This window comes from Diabrotica undecimpunctata, chromosome 1 (genome assembly GCF_040954645.1).
Source record: "Diabrotica undecimpunctata isolate CICGRU chromosome 1, icDiaUnde3, whole genome shotgun sequence".
NCBI lineage: Eukaryota > Metazoa > Arthropoda > Insecta > Coleoptera > Chrysomelidae > Diabrotica > Diabrotica undecimpunctata.
This window is the reverse complement of record NC_092803.1, coordinates 122,266,843-122,293,830: the sequence shown is the minus strand read 5'-3', so window position 1 is coordinate 122,293,830 and position 26,988 is coordinate 122,266,843. Positions and strand designations below refer to the sequence as shown.

The window sequence follows — 26,988 nt, the reverse complement described above, 5'->3', positions numbered from 1 at the left end:
TCGCCCTCAACTAAAGATCTCTGTCGACCTTGCAACCACAAAAATAATTGAGACAATGTAAATTTTACTTTCCGTGTTTCAGACATACTGTAAAAAAAACAAACATTTAATTTTATTTTTATTCAGGTTTGGGAGTCAATTGCCGTATGTATAAACTCGAATCACAAACAAATAAACTTTGAAGAACCTACTCCAACTTTTACTTTGGCAAAACACACGTGTAAATGATTTATATTAAACGTTTTATAGCTTCGAGATCAAATGACAAAATTATTTGTTTTCCCGAAGTTATCGTCCATCTTTGAAATCTTGAGCGCCCCCTGTCGGAATTGGCTATCGCGAATGTAAAGCGTGCAGTGCTGGTACAATTACTTGCCGTAAAATGTTGCCAACGCTCTCCGTTCAAATTTTTGTTATTAATCATGAGAGCGAATATCTTATTATTTTTCATAGCACAAAAAACATTAAACGAAAAGCACACTTGAAATTTACTGTCTCACGTGGGCTGGGGATTTTCGTCACTCTATAAGTGACTGTTATGGCGGTTAAACATAATATTTTTTGTAAACTTCGATTCATCACACCAAATCTCTTTTTTGTTGTAAAATCTAGATCTTGTCATATTATTAAAATCCATTCACAAAAATCTACGTCTTACATAATCTCCAGGATGAAAATGTTGAACGAGTGTATACGAATATGGGGTCCAATGATTTGGTTGGTGATGGTTTTTTTTTTAATTCTGTGAATTGTTCTAGTCAATACCTGTAATAATTGCTCTAATTCCCGTAAGGATGAATTTGGATTAGCTGCAAAATATCCCAGGATATCGATTTGTAAGTCCTTATTACCGACGTGGGTTTTGGACTTTTTCCTTTTACTTTTAAACTTACCAAACTGCGAACAGTTGTTCAACAAACGTTTTACAATTTTATGATTAGTTCGAGGCTGCACACGATATCTCTCAGCAAAAACACGGAAAGTTCTGGATACTATTCTGTTACACTCATCGTAAGTTATAATTAAATTTAAAAAATCATCATTTGTATTCCCAAATGACCCATTATTATTTTGTCAAGAAAATTAGTTAAATTATTATAACTGTCACCCAACGGCATACAAAAAAGTTACTATTAAATATGAACAAAAACTGACATTTGATAAATAAATTTTTTGTGACAAAAATGTGTGAAGTTAATTTATTTGAAAACTGCAAGAGATAGGTATAGGGAATACTTATCTAGATCGATAGTGAGAAACGTATTCTTCTAAAATAATAAATCGCATACAGGGTGTCCCATTTGAAAAAAAAAAAGAATTAGGTGAAAATTTAGGATGCTAGCTTTATGCAAATTTTGAGAGCACCCTGTATAATAAAAAAGACAACTTTACATTGTAAACGATAAAGCTGTATGTGTTTACTAAGTTCCTAAAGAAATTAAACTTTTATCAAATTACATTAGAGGATATTGAACTTAATATACATGGTAGAAAAGTGTAATTTTCATATAAAAACCATTATAACTCAAAAACGGTTCACAATAAGTATAGGGACGTATTAACAAAAATGTTCATAATAACGTGAATATATTTCTAAAATTAAAACAATATACAGGGTTTTCCATTAAAAAAAAAACGAAGTTATAGGGCATAACCGGAAGTTGCAGTAGTAAATAGATGATTAAACAGTTCACTCTTCAAAAACCTTTCTTCTTTAGTTCTCGAGATATTTTTAATTGGCCGTTTATCTGCCGCACCCTGTATACAACATAATAAAATTAAATAAAAATAAGAGTATTAAAATTTTAGATTTTATAAAAAGGTTTTGCAACTGTTTTCTTGTGGCATGTTTAAGTTAAATATTATGTTTATATGGGGTTAAGCCACAATTGATTGCAACGAAATTTACGTTGACAGTTGACGTTTTGATTTCCACTCCGTAAATTGTTCTCAAAAAAGATATTAAAAAAAAAGAGCAAAATCAAAAGAAGCAGCTCCCATTCTACTTAATGAGGAAAAATGTGTAGCAAACCCATCAGCAGAATGTAGCAGGCCTTGGTTGTCAATACTAAAAGAAGAAGTCAACAACAAGAACATACAAACAATAGCGGATTAAAGGAAGTCGTAGACGTCATCTACAATTACACACGATACATATGCAAGGGCAAAAACATCACCCTCAGATTTTTTTGTCCACTAAAAGAAGGCTATTGCCTACAAGATCGAGACCAAGTGTCAACAGCCCATTTTTGAAAAACATAACCCAACTTACCAACTTGTTGGTTACACTTTTCGCACAATTTTTTAAATATCTTTTTTGAGAACGATTTCCGCAGTGGAAATCGAAACGTCAAAGGTTAACGTTATTAACAATGTAATTTTCATTACAATCACAACCTCATATAAAAATAAAAATGTGGCTTAACCTCATATAAAAATAATATTTATTTTAGATTATGTTTCATTTTTCTGATCTCATATGACCTGTCTTACTTTCCTCTTTCCTGTATTTTCAGCTATCAAAACCTATACACATTATTAAATTTATTGATATCTATGCATCGAAAATATCGATGTTTCAATTCGATACATTGAAAAACATCGATGCAAGCTTTCCGATTGATACATTGCAAAACACATCGAATGTATATTTTAAATGAACGTCCCAAAGTGGTTCAATCCCTTCCATTTTGCACGGAGAACATTTATAGGTTCTATAAAGGATAGTTGGAAACATACAGCGCTTTTACTCACTTGTAAAACCTTACGGCCTACAAAATTCGGCGGAATTGAAAGTACCGTTGGGAAATAACGTCAAAAAACTACATATTTTGGTTGACATTTATTGTTGATCACTATACTTTACATTTTCTACTTCGTCGAATTTTATGAGGCATCATGCATATTTATTTTAAAATTGCTTATAGTTATTTATTTTAAAATTGGCTATAGTTATATCTCCATGTTTATTTTTTATTTCTAAGAATTTGGTGCAGAACTAATTCTTTTGGTTTAAATTTGTAATATTTCCTTCAAACATTTCGTCCCTTGCCCTCTTTAAATTATTTGATTATGTTGACTGGACTAATGGCAAACGAGATATGTTAATAAAACAATTTTTGGTAAAAAACCGGCTTTAGTGTTTAATTTTTACCGTATAACCTGTATTTCTTGTAGGTTTTCTGCTTCCTTAAAATTACACCATTGTGAACAAGTTCCAGCAGTGCCACCGAAATTTGGACTGCCTTCTCGTTTAAATTTCCAAAACGGTGAAGAAGTTCCAGCAATGCCATCGAAATTTGGACAACCTCCTCAATTAAATTATCCGAAATATGAAACATTTCCTTCTGCATCAGAGCAGATTGAACCATCTGCTCCTTTAAATTTTCAGAACCGTGAAGAAATTCCTTCTGTATTAGTGAAGCGTGAACCACCTACTCGTTTAAATTTTCAAGACCGTGAAGAAATTCCTTCTGTATCATTGAAATCTGAATCAGCTGTTAGTTTTGTGAACTATGAAGAAGCCAATTCTCTATCAGTGAAGTTTGAACCAGCTGCTCGTTCCAATTTTTCCAACTCTAAAGAAGTTCCTGCAGTACCTCCGGAGTTTATGGATGTAATATCGCTAGTATCTGAAAGTAGTAAGTGTTTTTATTATTACGGAAATTTTGAGAATAAGATTGGGCCTTTTTTAACTTTATATATTATTTTAACTGTGTAATATTTATAAATATGGTGTCACCGATGTATAATGTTGCCTCATTTATAAAATAGTACTGGAGATACGGATAATTATACTCGGTTCGCTCATCACAATCCCAACTGTCTAGTAAATTAAATATTTTTTTGCTACGTTGTTTAAATTTTAACCGACTGGCAGTGACTGGAAATTACTATACAACTAAGCATACGTGCTCATAGCCAATATTTAAACCCAAAAATTATTAACATGCAGTTTTATAAGAAAATAAAACTGCGTAAATTAAAACAAAAGTTTATTCTTGAAATTTTGTAGTCGTTAATATATTAGTATTTACAAATATATATATATATATATATATATATATATATATATATATATATATATATATATATATATATATATATATATATATATATATATATATATATAGGTTCTTGAACTCCTAAGTGGAGCATAGAGCTTCAGTGAAAACGCGCCATCGTGTTCTATTTTGCGCTAAGGCCTTCACCTCATTCCAAGACTTTCCTTGGCCTCTTATCTCGTCCATGATGGATCTTCTCCAAGTTTGTACTGGGCGACCTCTTTTTCTTTTCCCTTGGGGATTCCACTCTAGGGCAGTCTTTGCGATACTGGAACTATTTTTTCGGAGTGTGTGACCGAGCCAACCCCACTTTTTGGACTTAATTTCATTTTGTACTCTCTTTTGTTCGGTCAGGTGTAGCAGATCTTCGTTTCTGATGGTGTTAGGCCAGAATATACGAACAATTCTTCGTAGACATTTGTTAACAAAGACCTGCAGTTTGTCTGTCAGGGTGTTTGTCACTTTCCAGGTTTCACATCCGTAGAGTAGAACAGACATGACATTTGATCGGAATATTCGGATCTTTGTCCTTGTAGTATACTCGCCAGATCTCCAAACAGGGTTGAGCGTGCTGAAAGCTTGTTGAGCTTTTCGTATCCTCATACGAATATCGTCTTCTGTACCTCCGTTTTCTGTTATGACACTTCCAAGATACAAGTTTTCCACATTTTCAATCTGCATATTGTCGATAGTAAATAGCGTGTTGTTCCTTGCATTTATTCTCATGGACTTGGTTTTACTAATATTGATTTTCAAACCTTTCTTTCCGACAATAAATCTGTTAAAATAATCCCCAGCTGAGCAAATTGACTATATAAATGATGAAAGTATAAGATTATTTTGTTTTTTTTATATATTCGTTGTATAAATAACACACAAGTTAACTAATATTCCAGTTATACACATCATCTAGTTATATATTCAAGTTTTTATATACAGCGTGAAGAAATGTGAAATTCGGTTTATAGGAATTGTATAATATGGTCGATCTTTAAACGGTATTTGCGTTATCATTTCTTCTACTTTTTCGATAACACAGGAAACTTTCTATTTTTCAGTTGATCATCTTGTAGTTCAGTCGTCAGTGAGTTGACCCCTAAAATTCATACGAACAAGCTGAATTTTGCAGAGAATATTAATTTTAGGACCCAAAAAAATATGCAAAAAAGTTTACCACTTTTACCTTCGGGATTTCCCTTAAAACCCCCCTCGCAGCGCAGGGGGGGGGGGGTAAAAATGAAAAAAATCGATTTACCAAGAACCTGTACACCGTAGAAAAAAATGTTTCAAATAAAAAAAAACTGTAGCTGAGATAATTTTAAACAAAAATGTTTATAAGCATTTTTTGTGTAGAATGAACCGTTCTCTCAGAAATAACGCTTAAATCGACCGTCGATTTTGCATGTCAGTTACGCGCTCGAAATCAATGTTCAATAAAATTTGTATCAGCAGCTCGACGGTAAAAATTTGGTATTTCTTGATCCAAATGTCCTATCAGGAAGTGTGCAGCTTTCGTAAGCAGTTTTTGTATTTTGCCGAGAATAAACTCAGCTTTTATAAAGGTGTTAAATAAATTAACGTGGCGCGATTTTTGCCATTTTTTACGATTCTCTTGAGATCAATAAAGTTGATCATTTTCATCATTTGATCATAATAACATCTTTATCAACGTCTGTTTTGCTTTGCAATTCTTAGAAGGCACAGATTAAAGCAAAATTCTAAATTTGGTTTCGAAAATTTGTTTACGGATTTTAATATCAGATGTCGCTATTTGCGTCTATACGAAACCATGTTAGAGTTGCTTCCTAAGACAGAAAAGATTTCTTTTCACGTTCAGAGCGACTGTGAAAGCCGTTCTGAAGAGGCCTATTAGGCCGAAAAACATATAAGCGGATACACAGACGTACTATACGTGAAATCAAATCTTAACTGTCTTTTCCTTTTTGATCATTTTCATTGACCAGTTGTAGTAAAATTTCCATTTTTAGAGAATATTATTTAAAACCTATAACATGAAATTTTAATTACTATTTAAATGGGAATAAGCCACAATTAAAGGTTAAAATACGTTTATTGACGTTTCAATTTCCACTTCGGAAATCGTTCTCAAAATACAAACATTAGTAATTTCACTAATGTTTGTATTTTGAGAACGATTTCCGAAGTGGAAATTGAAACGTCAATAAACGTATTTTAACCTTTAATTGTGGCTTATTCCCATTTAAATAGTAATTAATTTAAAATGTCACAAGAAAATAGCTTCAGAACAATATTATGAAATTTTAATTTTGAGTTGTGGTAACAAATATGAGGCATTTGAAATGTGAATAAAAAACGCAGAATTTAATGTTATACATTACAAACGATCGTACATCACGTACTAGTGTAATTAAAAAAAAAGTTTTAAACGTTTTAGATCGTTTGTTGTGCGAAAGTTTAAATCCAGGGTTTTTTAAGCATATTTCAAATGCCTCACATTTCTTGTCAAAACTCAAAACTAAAATTTCATGCTATAGGTTTTAAAGGTTAGGCTCTAGTAATCGAAACTTTGGAGTGGCCAGTCAATGAAAGAGGTAGGTACATTGTATTAATCTCATGTGAATCATAAAAAATGTCAAAAATCGCGCAACGTTTATTTATTTAACACCTGTATAAAATTTGAGTTTAGTTACCGCAAAATACAAAACTGTATACGAAAGTTGAACTCTTAACCTTTAAAACCCATCTTGATTTTTGTCAATAGGTCACTCTGAAATGGTCACAAACTGACACGCAAAATTGACGGTCTCTTCAAGCGTTGTTCCTAAAAGAACGGTTCATTCTACACAAAATTGCTCATAAACATTTTTGTTTAAAATGATCTTAGCTACATTTTTTATTTGAAACATTTTTTTTCTACGGTGTAGATATTCTTGGTAAATCGATTTTTTTGCATTTTTACCCCCTTGGTTTTAGGGGGAAGCTTGGGGGTAAAAGTGGTAAACTTTTTTGCATCTTTTTTGGGATCCCAAAATTAATTTAGCTTGTTCGTATGATTTTTAGAGCTTCAGTAGTATTTTCGTCTCTGACGACTGGAGTATTGTATATTTTACGATTTTTAGATTATCTATAGTTGGTAGAGTATAAATCCCGATTCACGTCATTATCTAAGTCAGAGATCTAAGTTGACATTGTTGCCAAATTACAAAAAAATTACTGAATTCATTTTAAATCACATGTATATCACATAATTATTATCGCAGAAGTGACTGCAACAGACTGCAAAAATTATACAACAAAACAAATTATTATTCAATGTAAATAAATTAAAAAAAAACTAGGAATAGAAAACAAGAATTAAGTAATAATCTTATGTTAAAAACAGTTTAAGCTGCTTGTGTAGTATAAAGAAGTAAAATAGAATGAAAAAAACAGCATTGTTTTGTTACGACTAGATTTTCATATGTTAACCAATCTTCTTCAGCTTTATTTACGTTTCATTTTTCTGATGGATACATTACAATTATGCATATGATGGTTTTATATAATTTGTGAACAATGTAAAAAAAGTGTGGTGATTAAAAGTTACACACTAGCATATGCTTCTGTTTCCAGATTTTAGTCTTTCTTATACTTTTTTCATCCATCTTATGGTTTTTTTTAGAAAAACTTTGTTTCATCATCAGTTTAAACCTATAAAAAGTTAAGCTTAATTTTAATGCTCAAAGAGCCATAAGATTCTTTACTTACTATTCACTGTCTATGTCACAGCTGCTACTGGAACCACTGTCACTGTTTATATTAATTATAATATAATTTCCTCTCGGTCATATCACTTTTTAATTAAATTTTCTGTTTGACTAATAGAATTTTGTCATATCTGGGGTGTAATAGTAGCTTCTTTCCACATGTTTAAAGCGTCCAATTCTTTATAGCCATCTCTACCAATATGTCGGTTATAATAGTTTTTGGCAATTCCCCATATTAATAAAATTCTATAGCATTGGAAACACAGTAGTATGGTGGTAGACGTAATACTTTATAGGAATATTGTTCTACTAGATAATCAACAATGCATTTTGGAGGTGGCTGGTTTCTAAAAATAAATATTGATAACCTGATCTAAACTCTAATTAGGCGTACTGCGCAACAATCTGCAAAACCTCGTTTTTCAATGTTGTCTCATTAAAAGGCAGCTTATTGTTAGTTAACCAATCTTATTTCAGTCTTGGTTGAAGACATGGTTGGTGTTTTTTCTAAAAACATGCTATGGTATAATAGGGATGGTGCAGAAACTTTTTAATAGTTGATTTTCAGACCACGATAAAAAATTTGCTTAATGCATTTCCCCATGGTAGTTCATTAAAGCCATCGAACAGAGTTTAATTAATAGTAAATATTTAAAAAAATCTGAAGTGTCTACACCGCAACTGTCAAATAAGTGTTACCAATTTATGCCAAAATGTCACCTTCATTCGATTGCAGTTAAAGTGTGATCCATACACATGTGCTTCATAAAAAGGGTTTATAATCCACACAATTAAATGAAACAAGTTATGGTGAATTTCTTAAAGTTTAGATTAATAACAATTGTTAAATATTATTTCTGCGCGTATATAATAAGATATATCTAATGGCTGTACTTCTAGTGTACTTGGCTAAAAGATTCTAAAAAAGAACGGACCTACGACTTAAGTATTTTGTGTTGGTATCATGTGACGTCACTTACTATGACGCGGATGACGTGCATCGGAATTTATACTGTACCAACTGTAATTAGTTCTTAATATTTTTCATGTAGCATTCCCTATACTTAAATAACAGATTCAGAAATGAATTTATCCTTAATATAACATTAAAATTATCAGTTTGTAATACGGATAATTTGAATGAACTCAAAATAATTTTACTGACAAACATCAGAAATTTGCAATAAATATCAAAGATGTTGGCTAATTTTTTCAAAAAGGCCTCTATTCTCCATATCTTTGTAATTATTATCATATCTTTTACTGCTTTTAATAATGTCACAAATGTCTCCAGTTTTGCAGTTAATGAGTAAAAATAATTACTATTTTCGTTGCGAATAAGCCACAATATAAGTTTAAAATAAGTTTATTTTTGACTTTTCGATTTCCACTTCGGAAATCGTTCTCAAAATACACACATTAATAAATTAAACAAATTTTGTTTTTTGTTACTTGGTCTAACAAAAAAATTAACAAAAATTACCCATCTAAATATCGAACTATTACGTTGTTTAACACCAGTATGAAACTATTGTTTCGGTGTAACAGTAACTGTCGATGTCATATTCATAATAAGACAAATAGGAGAGAAAGCAGTAGAATTTAATACACCCGCATTCATGTGTTTTATCGAACTCACCTTCGCCTTCGATTGTATTAGACTACAAGATGTGATTGAACTTTTACACAGAGAGACTATAACAGTCACTATAACACAGATAATAGAGGATATTAACTCTGATCACAAAACAAGAATAAAAATAGGAACCGAACTAACGGAGGAAGTCAACATTCAATCAGGTATAAGACAGGGTGATAGCTTGAGTCCGTTATTGCTTAACTTGATAATGGACAAACTAATAGAAGTAAAAAAAGTCAGAAACAGGGTATAAAATGGGTAATAGAGCAATAAAGATTCTATGCTACGCAGATGAAGCTGTAATAATATCAAATAATGGCGATGGCCTACAACGAATGGTCCACGCTTTGGAAGCTAACGCAGAAAAGTTTAACCTGAAAATATCAGGACTAATAACAAAGTCCCTCGTTATTTACAGCGAGCCAGTGAGATGCAAAATTGTAATAAACGAAGAAATAATAGAACAAGTATCGAAATTCAACTATCTGGGAACACTAATATCGTATTATGGAAACATTTCCGAATGAACCCGCATACAAGCTAATAAAGCAGCCTACGTGTCAGGATGCCTACGAGACATGATATGGAGAAATGAGAATGCTATAAAAACAAGAGCAGAAACAACAATTACAAAGAAAATCTTAAGAACGATAGAGATGAAAACAATGAGGGCGATAGCAGGTAAAACTTTAAGAGACAGATACACAAATCGTCAGATGGGGACGCCAAAGAAGACAAGAATGGAACCAATGCATTAAGATAATGGGAAGAGACTTGTCCGAATAGTAAGAGTTGGAAAACCAGAAGGTAAAAGACCACAAGGCAGACCCCCTAAAAGATGGAGAGATGGCTTGCAGTCAATATCGCAAATACTGCTAAATATAGCACCTTTGCACAAATTATGGAGATGGTGAGTGACGAAGAAATACCCTTTTTGGAAACAAAAAAGCTTACAGGAAAAAAGAAAAGTCCTCCGTGGTGGGACAAGGAATGCTCAAATCTAATTAAAATGAGGAAAGAGAAAATCAAGAAATACAAAGATGAAGCAAATACAGATAATTATATCGAAATCAAAAAAATTTTTGCCTATAGCAAAAAATATTAAAAATGAAAAAAGAAATAGTTTTAGATGTTTTTGTAATGGATTGAACAGGGACACTCCTCTAGCAGAAATATGGCGAACTGTTATACAGTTCTCCACATATCAAAACGCAATAATTCCTGCCAAACTTCCCAGCAAATACATAGCTTTGGATATATTGGATAAATTGGGAATTGATATAACAAATCCAGAATTTACTGTTATCAAATCCAATGAGGATGTAGAGGTCAATTCTAGAGAGGAAATAATAAGTGTCATAAAAAAAGGATAACACTACTGGTTTAGATCTAATAACGTATAGTATGATTGGCAGACTTCCTCAGGTGGCATTAGAATCACTGTCGATAATATTTAATCAAATAATTAAAAGAAAAGCTGGCTTTCCACAAGAATGGAAAAATACTCTTGTTATTCCTTTCTTAAACCCCTATAGAGATCCATGATATGCGGATAACTATAGAAATATAGCTCTAGTCACGTGTTGGAAAAACACTCCAAAATATAACTAAAGTAAGAATTGAACAAATAATTGAAAAAAATTATATATTGAACCCAAAGTAGTTAGGATTTAAAAGAAATAAAGGATGTAACGATAATTTAGCTTTAACAATAAATTATATTAGAACAGAATATAGTAAAAATTTAAATACAATCGCAATTTTTTTGGACATTAGTAACGCATATGATACTGTCAATACGTTTTTGCTATATAAATATCTAATAAAGTATAGCATTCCAACAACCTATGCAAACTTAATCATGAAATTCTTGCTTAATTGAAATAAATCAAACAATATATATGGCCCAATCCAAGCATCAACTGGATTGCCACAAGGGTCACCTCTCAGTCCAATATTATTTAATTTATACACAAAGTCCTTACATGATTTAATCAAACCTGAAATAGAGTGCTTCCAATATGCAGATGATTTTGTAATTCTGGTACAAGGGTCAGATATACCTATATATATATATATATATATATATATATATATATATATATATATATATATATATATACCTATATATATATATATATAAATTAATTCCTTAAATACTTATTTAACTTCCCCGCCTTATTTACCAAAACATGGAAATCCCATGGAAAAATGAAATAAAGTATCTGGGATTCCATGTACAGTGTAACTTGAATATGACAATTCAAATAAATGATAGATAAAGCAAACAAAGGAATTAATGTTATGAGAGCAATTTGTAGTACAAAATGGGGAGCTGATCCAAACATACTTTTAAGTTTATACAAAGGGATAGTAAGATCTCATTTAGATTATGCAGCCAATCTTCTAAACCCTTGTAGTAAAAGCCTGATGATGAAGTTGGAACACGTACAAAATCTGGCCTTAAGGATTATACAGGTTGTTTACGTTCTACACCAATTTTAATATTACAAGCGGAATGTTCAGTATCCACACTAAAAGTCTGAAATTAGTCTGAAATTTCTGAAAAAAATAACATAATAATAAGAAGTTTAAATAAGTTAAATGAAGCTATAAATGCAAATAACCAATTTTTGAAGAATAAAGCTATACTATTAGCATACACAGACATAGTCAAAAAATCAAAAAATATAATCCGATATAAAATGAATCCCATATATGAAGTAGAAAGAAAAATTCTTTTATATCCTATCACAATTAAAAGCCTAGAATATGAAAAATACGAAATTGAATCTAATGAAATATTTTTAGCAAAATATGGTGGAATATATAGTAATCATACTTATGTATATACAGATCGATCTATTATCGACCCACAAACTAACCAATCCTGATTTGGAATTTATATACCACGCATTAATTATAAATTTTCATCAAGACTCCATAATTACACACAAATCTGTACAACTGAAGTATATATATATATATATATATATATATATATATATATATATATATATATATATATATATATATATATATATATATATATATATGTAGTGGATTCAAAAAGTGCTTTATCCAAAATTTCTAGTCTCAAATGGGATCCAAGGGATTATGTTACCAGAATATCCAAAAAACTATTGGTAGAAGCTAATAATATGGGATTCTCAATACGAATAGAATGGGTACCTGGACATCAGGGGATTAAAGGTAATGAGGTAGCAGATAGGTTGGCGAATATTGGGAGGGAATTAAGAGTACCATATGATATAAAAAATATTAGTACAGAGGTACTTACAGAGTACTTATAATCCCTAAGGCCACATCTTTTGTGTTACAAAAAAGACATTTTAACACAAGTCTACAATGAATGGCATTCCCAAATTAAAGATAAAGATCCAGATTATTTTAGATTTGAGAGTGATTTCCCCGTAAAACCATGGTACGCCAAATGTGGGTATATGGGCGGGAATACTATAACAAATATTAATCGTTTACGTAGTGGACATTGTAAAACTCCTTGCTATCTCTACAAAATAGGTAAAACAGAAACACCGATATGTGAATGTTGAACCATTGGAACAGTGATCCACATCTTCTTTGAATGTCACATAAACAAACACAAAAATATGGATCTGTATTTAGAATTATTAAAAGCAGGATTAGAGAGTCCAATATCTCTACGTAGTACTGTTTACAAACCCTCTGACAAAGTTATAAAAATAATTAATAAATTTATTAAATTCTTTCAAATAGATCCATAAAAAATTTTTTACTTGTCAAAATAAGAAAAAAATAAATTCAGAAAATATTGGAATATCCTAACATATAAAAATTTAAGTATCAACCAGCTGTCAATTAGTAGTAAACAGAAATTTATCGCTGGTTGTGCATTGCCTAGAGCAAGACGAGCATAACCTTACATGGACTGAGTAATTGATTATACAATCGAAACCTAAAAAAAAACGAAGAAGACGCAGATACTGCTAAATCAGACCGGAAACCGGAAACAACAGGCCTTAAGGCCTAACAAACGAACAAGAAGAAGACTAGAATACAAGTAGTTAGCACTCGATAACTAAGAATTTTCTACAATATGGCGTACTGGAAAGGTTAAAAGAAGTCATTGTGACGTCTTGATGACAGCCGTCACTAAGTGGATAATATCGACGAAAAAAAAAAACGATTAAGTAGCCGGTTTCTTCGACTGAATTAGCCACAAGTTTTTCCATACGGATATGTGGATTGTTTCCTTCATGAAATAGCTCAAAATTGAGAAGTCTGACTGAAGTCGTCATCGACATCATTTTATGACCATTTAAGAATTTGCAAGGCTGAAAGAGGTGACATTTTTAAAACAATCATTAGTTTACGGAGTATTTTTTGAATAAATAATATTAGAGAAGATTCTTCTTCTTAATGGCTTCATGCTTTTTCAGGACGTTCGAAGCGGCGATCTAAGCTTTACTAAAACTTTTTGATGTGTGCATTGAATTAACATCATTCACACACACACACACACACACACACACACACACACACACACACACACACACACACACACACACACACACACACACACACACACACACACACACACACACACACACACAACATACACACACACACACACACACACACACACACACACACACAATTTGTACAAACCCCAGCTCCGAGTGACATGTGTATTCCAATGGATCAGTGGGACCCACATGTCCGAAGATCAAACTGCTCACACTTCTTAATGGAGCGGTACCTATCTGACTCCCAAGCTACAACCAATCACCCCTCCCTATCACAGGACATAACGAATGAGGAGACTTTTGTACTGAGCGTTACTTTGGATGCCATGGGTAATGGGGCCCTCTGTTTTACTAGCTCTGTTAGCCCTATAGTCATTTTTGTAGACATTATAGTTCGGAAGTTTTGTTTTTATTTTTTCCGTTATCTTAGTTTCTTATAAAGCTATGATGTCTATTTTAAGTGTGTTTTTTCAAACTCGTCTAGTGTGTTAATTTTCTGTCTTAGTCCTCCAGAATTCCATGACCCTATTTTCAGATCGTCCAACCGATTAGAGAGTTCCGTTTAAACCGATAGTGCCCATTGCGCTCAGTACACCGGTCATTTTCTCGAACATAAAAGTGAAGTTCTTAATTTGTTCGTCCAGGATTGCCATGAGATTGCTACTTCATAATTTTCTTTTGGTTCTTCTATCTTCTTTGCTGCTTGGGCATAGCTTATGTTGTTTTTAGTTGTTGGTGCATATTCCACTGTTTTGCTTTTTATTGGTGCATGTGGGGTGTGTGTTCTTCTTTTTGGTGCTTTGGGGCATCCTCTGTAATTGTAAGTGTGGGCTTCGCCACAGTTTGCACATTTTGGATCAGTGTTTCTGTCCTTTGTGCATTCGCTGCTGATGTGATGTGTTCTTTGCGACATTTGACGCATTTAGTTCCACAGTGGCATGATTTGGACCCATGGTAGTATTCTTGGCAATTATAGCGCTGCACAACTTCTTTGCTTGTTCTTACTTCTTCTTCTACGTGTATTCTCAGGTAGCAGAGATTTGTTGAGCTTCTTAGTTTTTCTTTTTCCTCTTTTTTTATTGTAACTAGGAACAGTGGCGGAACTTTGCCGTCTTCCTTTTTGGAAATCATATTTGAGACTTTAATTACCTTAATACTTCCATCTTTTAGTTCTTGGTGGATTTTTGTTGTTTCTGTAGTTTCGTGTAATTCTCTAATTACAAGTCTTGTTGTTCTCTCTTGGTTTATTGGATATGCAATATTTTCAATAGGGTTCTGTTGACTGTATTCTTCGAGTATCTTGATCATTGCAAGGTATCCTTCTCTGTGACTAGTCTGTATAATGATAGATCTTCCGGATTTAACGAATTTGTTCGCCGATCCTATTCCTTTTTCTAATGTTTTTTGCAAGATATCCTGGCTTTTTCCAATGGTTTTGAGAATGATCGCCGGTGATTTGGGCGCATCCTTCCTTAGCGGTTCTTTTTCGTTTGTTGTATCTTCCGTCTCCACAGGTGGTTTGGGCATGTTCTTTTTTGATTTACCTTTTTCGGTATTCTTTTTCATTTCATCGTGATGGGATTTTCTTAGGATACTTCTGGGTACGCATGTATCTTCTGTTCGCTTCTGTATTTCTTGTATCTTTTCAGCAACACTGGTCTTTTTTGGTTTATCTACTTCGGTATTCTTTCTTTCCAAGTTCGCATTTTTGTTTATTTTTCTTTTTTGATTCTGTGGAATTCTCCAGTCAGCATCATCCTTCTCTTCTGTTTCCATCTAATATTCTTTACTGGTACTGGGTCTTCCCAGTTCTTGAGTTTTTGTTTGTTCTTCTGTCATTTTTTTTTATTTTGTTTCTGTTTTTCAGTTTGTATTGATTCATCATTTGGTATTGCTACCGGCTTTTGTAATGCTGCTATTATATCTGTTAATTCGAATATCTTTTGCGTTAGCTTTTGTATTTCTTGGTCTTTTCCGCAGATTTTTTCTTCTAGTTTTGTCATTTGCTTCATATTTTCCTCCTGAATCTTATGGATTCGGTCCACCAGCCGCTTGTTTCGGTTTCCATTTTTTAGACCAATGTGTCCATTGATCGAACTAGTTCCCTATTTGTAGCCATTTCTTTGGTACGTTTGGTATATTCTGTTTCTGAGCCACTTCCTGCGGAATGGGGTATTTTTCTTTTTACTAAGTCTACGTTATTTACATTTACACTTATTTCACCTTCACTGTCACTATGGGCAATATGGGAGGATATATCACTATTACTACTATTTATCATGCAATTATTATCTACTGACTACTGAACGCATCTTTAGAATTTGTTTCTTGTAAGAACTCTGTACTATTGATATTTATTTTATTGTGAACTGTTTTGTTTCAGATGGATCTGATTTTTTTATTAATGTATTTAAACGAACTGTAATTGTACTATTTAAAATATTTACATTGTCTGAAGGACTTATTTCTAATTTATTCTTATTTGAGTTTTGTATGTCTATATCATTTGATTCATTGTCTTCTATTTCTTTTAATAAATCATCTACCGTAAAGTCAGGCAGATCATCGTCAATATTATAGTCTATAAATTCATTTGATCTACTTACTTCGGGGGTAATCTGATAACTAGTATGCTCGTTTGTAATTATTATTTAATGTTACTTGTCCGTCACTTTTATACATAAATTTAGTTAGTTGTTTGCCCTAATCAATCACTTTATTTCGGTAGTTTATCCGATTAATAATCTTTATTAAATTTATTTGGCGCCAAGTCCACACCTTTACCGGCTCTTTATCGGTAGAAATAATCGTTTGAATATTCAAATTTTTTAAGAGAAACTTTGAAATGCGTCTTAACACTTTGACCGAACATCATTCAGTACCAAAGGCACATTTGAACTGCTATGCCTTAGGCCACCTAAAATGAAAATGTTTAAAGTCAGAAATTCTTTTTATTTAAAAATTGCAGTGTTGCAACTTCTATCGGTTGTATATTAATTTCTTGGAGTTCAAACCCTGCATGACCTCTCATTTTTCATTACTTTATTGATTTTTTAATAATGCGTTTTTTTTTTCATTTTAAGATATCATGGAAGATATGTTGGAACCGAATCCAGTCGAAATAAATCTGTGCGGATCAGTACCGACAGTGGATATTACATCAGAACGTAGGGAAGAATACTATGATGAATCATTAATAATACGATTAAAAGAAATTTTTCCTCAAGCTTGCCCCGATTATATCCGAAACTTGTGTCAAGGCAAACAGTGGTCTGAATTTGATAATTTAGTAACTGAGTTATTGTCAAATGAGTATCCTCAAAGACCTGAAAGAGTTCCCAGTCCACCCAAGGAGTTAGATCTCGACGAACAACTAAAAATAGTAAAAGAATTATTGCCGGACGCAGATCCTACATATCTTAGTTATAAATGTGAAAAAATTGGAAATGATGTTGAGGCTTTAAATGCCTTTATAAACGAAGCAAGAGAACTAAAGAACTATCCAACTATGAAAGAGTATTTGAGAAAACAAAAGTTCACAGCACAAATAAAACAATATACAACAGAGTTTAATGTTGAAAATTTTGTAGCATTGTTTCCAAATCCAGAGGAGACCTTTAAAGATCCAAATAGAATTGTTGAAGTGGATTATCGTTCTGAAGCGTACGTCTGTTATTTTTTTCAACTCAGATATGACAGAATACCTCTAAAGGTTATACGAGCTGCACTAGTCGAAACTAAGTTCAATATCCAAGCATCCGACGAAATATTAAAATCTAAATTTAAAATGGGCGCTACTTTGAAATCGCGTAGAAAAACCGTTCGTCATCAAAATCCTCCTCAAAACATTCTTTTATTACAAAATCTCGCCTATTTAACTCACAAAGAGGAAATAGAGCAGTACATTAAGGAGGTAAAAGAAAAAGAAGAAGCAGAACGCAAACATGCAAAAGAAAACAGTTTATTGAATGAATGTAAATGCTGTTATGACAACGAGGTCATGCCTAAAGATTCATTTAGTTGTCCAAATGGCTGTGTTTTTTGTAAGAGCTGTATCAAAAAGAGTTGTGAAATATCTTTTGGAGAGGGTAAGACTGAAATGATGTGCTTGAATGGTTGTCCAATAGAATTTAGTCTACATACGCTACAGTTGGTACTTCCGCCAAAATTATTTTCAAAATTGGCACAAAAGAAAGCACTAGCTGAAGTCAGAGCAGCAGGTAAGCGTAATTTATTTTTAGTCAAGTTTATAATTACCTTAAATTATTTGACACAAATTTTGAGAAAAAATAAGTATAATACTTTTATTATAATACTACAGAAAAACCATGTTATTTTATATTATAATATATATTTATATTATTAGATTTCAAATTTTATTAGTTTCTGAAAATTGAATCATAATTGTTTTTGCCTTTATACTGATCACTTATACATATATAGTGGCTATCTGTAACACTCCCTCCACGTATTCTTTGGCCTTCATCTACTGCGTCTTTCAAGAACATAACACTCAGCCTTTCCCTCTATTAGGTGATTATCATTTCAGCGTTGAACATGCCTTCTTCTTCTTATTAAAGTTAGTCCAATCTCTAATATTCCTCAGCCAAGATTTCTTCTTTCTGTCCAAGCTTTTTCTTCCCTTTACTCTTCCTTGCATGATGACTTGTAGAAGAGAGTATTTATCGTTTCGAAGTATGTGGCCCAGATACGATGTTTTTCTTATTTTAATTGTGTTCATAAGCTTTTTGCCATGTCCAATTCTTTTTAACACTTCTCCGTTTCAGACGTTTGCAGTCCCAAGAAATTTTAAGAATACGTCTATATAGATACATTTCGAATGCCTCCAATTTTTTTACGAATTGTGTTTTCAGTCCAACCTTCTATCCCATATAGCAGTTGCGACCATATATAACATTCCACGAACCTCAATCTGATAACCATACTCAATTTATTATTTGTAAACATTGACTTTTATTTTATATGTAAATCCTTTTCGAGCTATTTTAATTCTGACTTTTATCTGCTCATCTTGATCTAACTGTGAGTTTAAAATTGCTCCGAGGTATTTATACTTGTCGACCCTCTCTAACGGTTTACCCTTCAATGTCAGATGTATCTTGTCAACTTGAGTTTTCGAGATCACCATGTATTTGGTTTTATGCATATTCATTGTTAGTTCCATGTTTTTGCTTTCTCTGTTAATGATTTCTATAATTTGTAAATCTTCTATATTTTCTACCATGATTGCGGTATCGTCTGCAAATCTTATGTCATTCATGATGCTTTCTCCAATCCTTACAGCAAGGAAAAATAGCAGGCAAACGCAGTTCAGGACGAAGAAGTACCTCATGGTTGAAGAACTTGCGAGATTGGTATGGTGTTGATAGAAACATGCTATTTAGGGTGGCAGTGAATAAAATTAAGATAGCTATGATGGTAACCAACGTTCTGAAAGGACGTGGTACACGAAGAAGAAGAATCCTTACACCTTCAGTTATTTCCCATAGTGCCTCATGATATAATAGTTGGGAGTTTACATTAAATAATTTTGGTGACAGCACATATTCCTGTCTGACTCCTCTTTTAATTTCTACTTGGTTTTTCTCACTATCTTCCACCCGTACGGCCGCTATTTGATTGTAGTATAGGTGTATGTGTTTCCATGCATGTATGAGTTTATCATGTTGAACTCTGTCAAACGCTTTTTGAAAATCTTGAAACATATATGAATACGGTGATTTTATTATATTCCCTGCATTTTTGTAATAGTACCGTCATTGCGCCCAATGCCTCTCTTGTTCCCATTCCACCTCTAAATTCAATCTGTGTTGTCTAATTACTGTTCTTCACATTTTTTATATATACGCTGTTGAATAACATTGAGTAGTATTTTTAAAGTGTGGCCCATGAGGCTAATTAATCGGTATTCATTGCAAGATTTGGGATTATTTTTCTTCTTCATGTGCCATCTCCTCTAAGAAGGTTGGCAACCATCATGGCAATTCGTATTGTCGATACCGCTGCTCTAAAAAGGCCAGCAAAAGTGAAGTTAAAGCAAGCTCTCAAATTGTTTAACCAGGAGATGCGTCTTCTTCCGCCGTTCCTTCTACCCTGTATTCTTCCTTGTATTATTAATTGCAGCAAGTTATATCGCTCGCCCCTCATGACATGTCCCAAATATTGCGGTTTTCTGACTTTAATTGTATTTAAAACCTCTTTATCTTTTCCCATCCTTCTCAACACCTCGTGAGGTGACGAGGTGACATTCGTGACTCTATCCACCCAACTTATTCTTAATATCCTTCTGTAGGCCCATTACTCGAAGGCTTCTAATCTGTCCGAAACATCTTTCTTTAATGTCCAAGCCTCCAACCCATAAAATAATACGGAGAACACGTAGCATCTCAGAAGTCTTATCTTTAAAGAAATTGAAATGTGCCTGCTGCAGAGTACTTTTTTCAGTTTGGTGAAAGAATTTCTTGCCTGTCCCATTTTTGCCTTAAACTCTTCTGTGTACTCATTATTTTCGTTAATTATTGTACCCAGATATTTATATTTTTCAACTTTTTTAATTTGTTCTCCATGTATTGTTATGTTATCTTGGCGCTGTTGGGCTTTTGTAATTACCATAAATTGTGTCTTTTTTGTGTTTAGGGACAGTCCGTTTTCTTCACTGCCTTCTGCCACTCTGTCAACCATTTGTTGTAAATCCTCAAGACATTCCGCTAATAAAATAGTGTCGTCGGCAAACTGTATATTATTGATTGGTCGGCCATTTACTTTTATTCCCATAGTTAGTTCTTCTAGTGCTTCCTGGATTATTTCTTCTGAATACAAATTGAACAAAGTAGGAGACAAGACACAGCCCTGCCTGTCACCCCTCTCAATCTGTATTTCATTTGAAAAGACGTTGTTCTCTTTTACCACAGCGATCTGATTATAATAGATAGCGCTAATGATCCTGATGTCTCTCATATCTAAGTTTTTCTTTTCAAGTAATTCGATAAGACGGTTATGTCTGACCTTATCGAAGGCTTTGTTGTAATCCAAGAAACACATATATACTAGCTGATTAACATCCATGCACCTTTGCACAAGTACATTCACAGCGAACAGGGCTTCCCTCGTTCCCAGTGCAATTCTAAATCCAAATTGCGTGTCACTTATGTCCTGCTCAAGTTTGTTGTGTATTATCCGGTGGTCTTGGCATTCTTTTGAATTTGGTTTTTTTGGTAATGTTATGAATGTTGACATCAGCCAATCTCTGGGAATTATTTCTATACTGTATATTGTATTGAATAAGTCGACCAATATTCCAATTTGCTGTTCTTCTATTAACCGTATTATGTCTACAGGTATTTCGTCAGGACCTATTGCCTTGTTGTTCTTTGTTCGCTTTATCGCCTCTAATACCTCATCTTCTGTTATGTCTGGGTCGTTGTCGAACTTTTCCTGCTCTAGTACTATCTCAGTCCGTTCGTCTTTAAATAGCTCTTGAATATATTCCTGCCATCTTTTAAGCCTTTCATCGACGTCTATAATTATTTTGCCGTTTTTATCCAGCAGTATGTTTGATTTTTTCTTAATATTAGTGCCTGTTATTTCCCTAATCTTTTTATGAAGGTTTAAGTTATCATGTTTCTCTTATCATGTTTCTCTACCAACTGTTCAATCTCTTCGCATCGGTCACTATACCATCTTTCCTTTGGATCTCTGATCTTTCTCCTTATTTCTGTGTGTATAAGATTATACATGTTTTTGTATTTGGTTTTATAAGATCTCCTTGTTTCCATGAGATCCAGAATCTCATCGGTCATCCATTCATTTTTGTTCTTGATCGGCTTAGGTGTTAGTCTTCTCACATGTGCGTATAAGAGCATCTTGTTACATTTCCTGTTCGAATCTTCAGTAGGAATAATTTCTATTTTGGTGAGCTCTTCTTTAATTTTTAGTGTGACTTTTGTTGATGGATCTCTCAAACGGGATACTTGTATCTTCTCTACTTTAGTTTTAGCCACAAGCTTTTTTAGATTAATTCCAAACCTTCCTACAACTGGGTTGTGATCTGATCTCACATCAGCTCCGGAGTATGATTTTACCGATTTTATGGAATTTCGGTATCGTTTGCAGATGAGAAGGTAGTCAATTTAGTATTCTCTTCCGTGTATTACCCGTAATTTCTTTCAGTTTCTTATGTAGGTTATGTGTGTCGTGTTTCATATTAAATTCTTCTAGTTCTTTACAATTTTCATTTATCCAGTGTTCTTTAGCTTCCTTTATCTGCGTTTCTACTAGTTTCTTCATGTGCTTGTATTTTTCTTTATTTGTATTTGTATAATATCTGGTGTCATCCAGTCTTTTTTGGCACTTGGTTCTTTTCTACCCACAAACGTTTCGCCTGCGTTAAGTACTGCCGCCTTTATTCCGTTCCAGGCACTGTTAATATCATTTTTTAAAGCTTCTGTGGTTGCTGGTGGAATTGCTTCATTTATTTGTTGTTGACATTTTTCTCCCTCAAGCTTTGATAAATCTAGTCTCAATTTTACTTTTTTTCTGTTGTTTTCTCAAGCAAAGATATACAAGAGTGTGGTGAGGCCTGCGTTGGTGTACGATGGTGAAGTGTGACCTGTAAAGAGGTTTCAGGAAAAGAATATGGAGATAGCTGAAATGAAAATATTGTGGTGGATATTGAGTAAGACTAGAAGGAACTGGATCAGTAACGACTTGATTGGGGAAAAAGCCAGGATGACTACAGTCTCAGAAAATATTCAAGAACAAAGACTGCAATGGTTTGGTCTTGTCAGACGTAGAAATGAAAACTATGTAAGACGAAGGATAGAAGTTGATGGAAGAAGAGGTAGAAGAAAACTGAGAAGAAGATGGAAGGACTGTGTAGCAGAGGAGGGTAGGGCAATTGTATGCACAATGGGACGTAGAGGAATATGGGGTTTGTGAATTTTGGGTAGGCCATGTATTCGAGGTGTTCTGGAAGATTTTTCACGAGGAATTAGAGATTGTTTCATGTTCACAGGAAGAGAGGTTTTATTGATATGGCTTTTGTTGTTTTCTCCAGATAGGTTGTTGTATTATTAGAAATTGGTCTGTAGTCTGCAGTATTAATGAGATTTGAGTGTTTATTAATGTAAGAAGAAGTGTTTAGGATGACGGGGGAATTGCCTTTATCGGCGGGAAGAATGACTAAATTTGGATTTGACTGAAATTCTTTCAGGGCTTTTTTCTCGGGTTGACTAATGTTCGGAGTAGGAGGCTTTGAGTTTCGAAGAACTCTAGCGATGTCTTGTCTAGTTATTTAAGCATCTTCGGAAGGTAAATTGGATATGGCTTCTTCAGTTTGACATACGATTGTTTTAATTGGAATGTGACTTGGTAACAGAGTAATTAAAACTTTTTGCTAAAGCTTGAGTGGCAATGGTCTAGATACGGGTATCAGATAAGTTATGAATCACTGTAGTGGGTTTCAACGTTGTGGTTTTTGGAATTCGTTATAAGCGCAATTAGATGCGCTAATTTGCGTTTCTGAGTTTTAGTCTTAGATTCGAAAGTGTTTAGGACTGTGTTTGTGTTAATACGGTTGAAACTTTTCAATAATATAGAATGTACATTGAAGGAATGAATAGATGACCAGGTAATGAAAATATTGATATTTGTGACATCTAGTTTTCATTTCATTTTCATTTAGTGGAATGAATAGCTTCACGGAGAACAGCAAAACTGGTCTTTCTAAAAATTTGGGAAATAGAAGAAGTACGGTATTTGAGTTTAAGAAATTTAAGAATGACTTTATGGCCTCGGTAGGCTTTAAGGAATGTAAATCACAAAGAGACGATTTTTACGTAGCAACAGATTGCTATATGATTTAGTGAGCTGGTAAAATTCCTCCCCTTAGAGACGAATAAAACTTCTTTTCGGAACATATATATATATATATATATATATATATATATATATATATATATATATATATATATATATATATATATATATATATATATATATATATATATATATATATATATATATATATATATATATATATATTAAATTTTCTTCCTTTCGTTATCTCGTTATATAATATATATGAGACCATGATTAAAACTAATCTTCTTTATGGCGCTGAAACATGGAGAATTAGTGAAAAGAACAATAAGCGAATAGAAGCAGTAGAGATGGATGCAATGAGAAGATCTTTAGGTATTTCCAGACGAGACCGAATCAGAAATGATGTAATAAAACAACGTATGGGAATAGAAGGAAATATAACTCAAGAAATAGAGAAGAAACAATTAAGGTGATATGGGCATGTTCAACGGATGCCAGCAACAAGACTCCCCAAAAAAGTAGTAGAATGGCAACCGATAGGTTGACGGAAAAGAGGAAGACCCAGATTAGAATGGCAACACGGCGTAAACAAGTCCATGAGCGAAAGAAATTTAACAACAAACGACTGCGAAGATAGGAAGAGATGGTGTTTAGGTATCGGACAACGTCGAAAGACGTTCTAAACCGATGTATATATATATATATATATATATATATATATATATATATATATATATATATATACTGAGGTCATCAAAATATTTAGAAACCTAGAATGAACTTAAATGGCGATTAAAGAAGTAATTTATGCGTTATATATTAGAGAATATTATAAAAAGTATTTATATGAGGGCATCCTTAAAAAAATAGCATAATAGTTTGTTTAGTTATTTTGATAGTTATTTTAGTTATTTTGTTTGGTTGTTTTGATAGTTATGATGATATAAATAGATTAAGATGAGTAAATTTGTTATATTGGGACATTTTGTGAATGAAAGTTATATGGGACAGTGAATCCAGGTGAAGTTGAACAGAAAGTGGACATTTGAAATAATAATTATGGATTAAAATGTTATTTACTAATTTAAGATGTTTAATTTATATATAAGTTCTCATTCTGATCTAAAAAGCCTAAATTTCGATAAAAATTCGAAATAAAAAAAGAAGGTTCTAGAAGTTTAAAAATAAAACGTTAAAAAGTCTAATATATCAAAATAGAAAGAATCTAACTTCTTTTCGCTCGAGAATTTTCGCGAGCATTGAAATATCTATAAATACGTTGTCACTTTGAGCGTGGGGATTAATTTTAGAGAAATGAGAATTGTCACAATTAATTTAAAAAAAAAGTCGAGTTTTTGTTAAATTTTCATAGAAAAGAAATCAAACAAACAATAATATATAAATAATTATTAATAGTAAAAGTCAATTAAAATAAAGAAGAAATAATATTTTACAAAAACTCAAGTATAACTTTTAATAAGAAGAAAAATAATTTGAAATGGTGGAAGTTGATAATTGAAACATTGTGGTCTATTTTGGAAAGCAATTTCATAAAAAGAAGGATAACCAGAGGCTGATATCTGAGACATTGAGTGGCGATTAAAGACTTTATTTTGGAAAACAATTTCATTTAGACATTTAGGTGACAGAAAGGTACCAAATTTTGATACTACATATTATTTAATTATTGTAATAAGAACTTCAGTTTAAAGATAATTTGTTTCAAATTTATATTTAAACATTGTATGAATTAGATATATATGTTTGTTTCCTGATAATTGTAATAAAGATAATTTTAAAAGAACATATGTACTTACAAACTAATTCTTTGAGAACCGCCACAAAAACCCTATATATATATATATATATATATATATATATATATATATATATATATATATATATATATATATATATATATATATATATATATATATATATATATCTTATATACTAAAAGGCTAAGCCCTTTTCTTGTGCGCAATACTCCTCCTAAACGTTGATAGATAGGAGAATATTTTTTTTGAATAATTAAACAGATTGTTGAGTAGATTCCCCTTAAGGTTTAAAATTTAAAAAATTCGAACCGGTTTAAAAATGGCGGCCATAAAATGAATTTTTCCTATAGTAAAGTATAGGAATTTTACAGGTTTCATTCTTCAAAATTTAAAGTCCTAATTTTCAATGTATTTTTAAAATATGCCCGCGTCTACTTTTTGCTTATACTCACTGATTGAATTCAGAATTATGAAACCGGAAGTATTTACTTCCGGTAAGATATCCTAGCCTAACCTAACCTAACTTTAATTAATTTACTTTTTAATTTATTAGTTAGAAATATATTATTAATTTTGTTAAAAATAAACTTATTATAAAGTAAAATTGTGGCGTATTCTCAAAAAAGTGGAACAGTAGGCGGTAGTGTAGACTAGAGCGGAGCATCATACTGTTTTCTGTATTTTTTAAATTTAAATAATATTTACATATAAATTTAGTTAGTTAGTTAGTTAGAGGTCTCAAACCGACTTCTTTTTCTTAAACGTGCCATTTTACAATCTAAAATATGTAAAAAAAAGTTACTTCCGGTTTTACTTCCGTTTTTATTTAAGAGGGGCGGAGTCTAACAATCATATTGTTTCCGTTTCCTAATGTAAATCTTCCTGAAAATCCTAAAAAGCTACTGTATTGATTTTCAATTTAAAAAAATTGGCGTCGATACAGTTTATTTTTAGGATATTTGGAACATTTACACCAGGCGACGGAAACGATGGATCGTTAGACTCCACCCCTCTTAAATATCAGCAAAACTTACATCAAAACTCGATGTCGAGTTGGACCGCTAGTATATATATATGTATATATATATATATATATATATATATATATATATATATATATATATATATATATTATATATTATTTTAAAATACTCATTGCTCATAATACAATCAAACAACACGTCATAACAATACATGTACATAAAGTGAACTAAAAGTCTCTAAACGCATAATTTATTATCTCTTTAACAGATGGTCCGAATTATACAATAACAGGGATATATCTATTCTTCAAAATGAAGATTTGAAATTTGATGTTTGTAACGTTGCCAGATTTACTATTTTTCTTATATCTCCACTTCCATACAAGTTTAACTGTATACAGTAATTTCGATTTTATGTAATTAG

At 32.3% G+C, this 26,988-nt stretch overlaps 1 protein-coding gene across 3 annotated transcripts in view; it reads left to right on the top strand.

Moving 5' to 3' along the window:
* LOC140431327 (uncharacterized) overlaps positions 1–26,988 on the top strand; it is a 59,514-nt gene that overhangs the window by 13,827 nt on the left and 18,699 nt on the right. For all 3 annotated transcript variants that reach the window (XM_072519263.1, XM_072519259.1, XM_072519266.1), the window contains exons 3-4: positions 3,178–3,641; positions 17,044–18,180. In XM_072519263.1, coding sequence (XP_072375364.1) covers positions 3,178–3,641; positions 17,044–18,180 — 1,601 coding nt within the window. The remainder of the gene's footprint in view (positions 1–3,177; positions 3,642–17,043; positions 18,181–26,988) is intronic.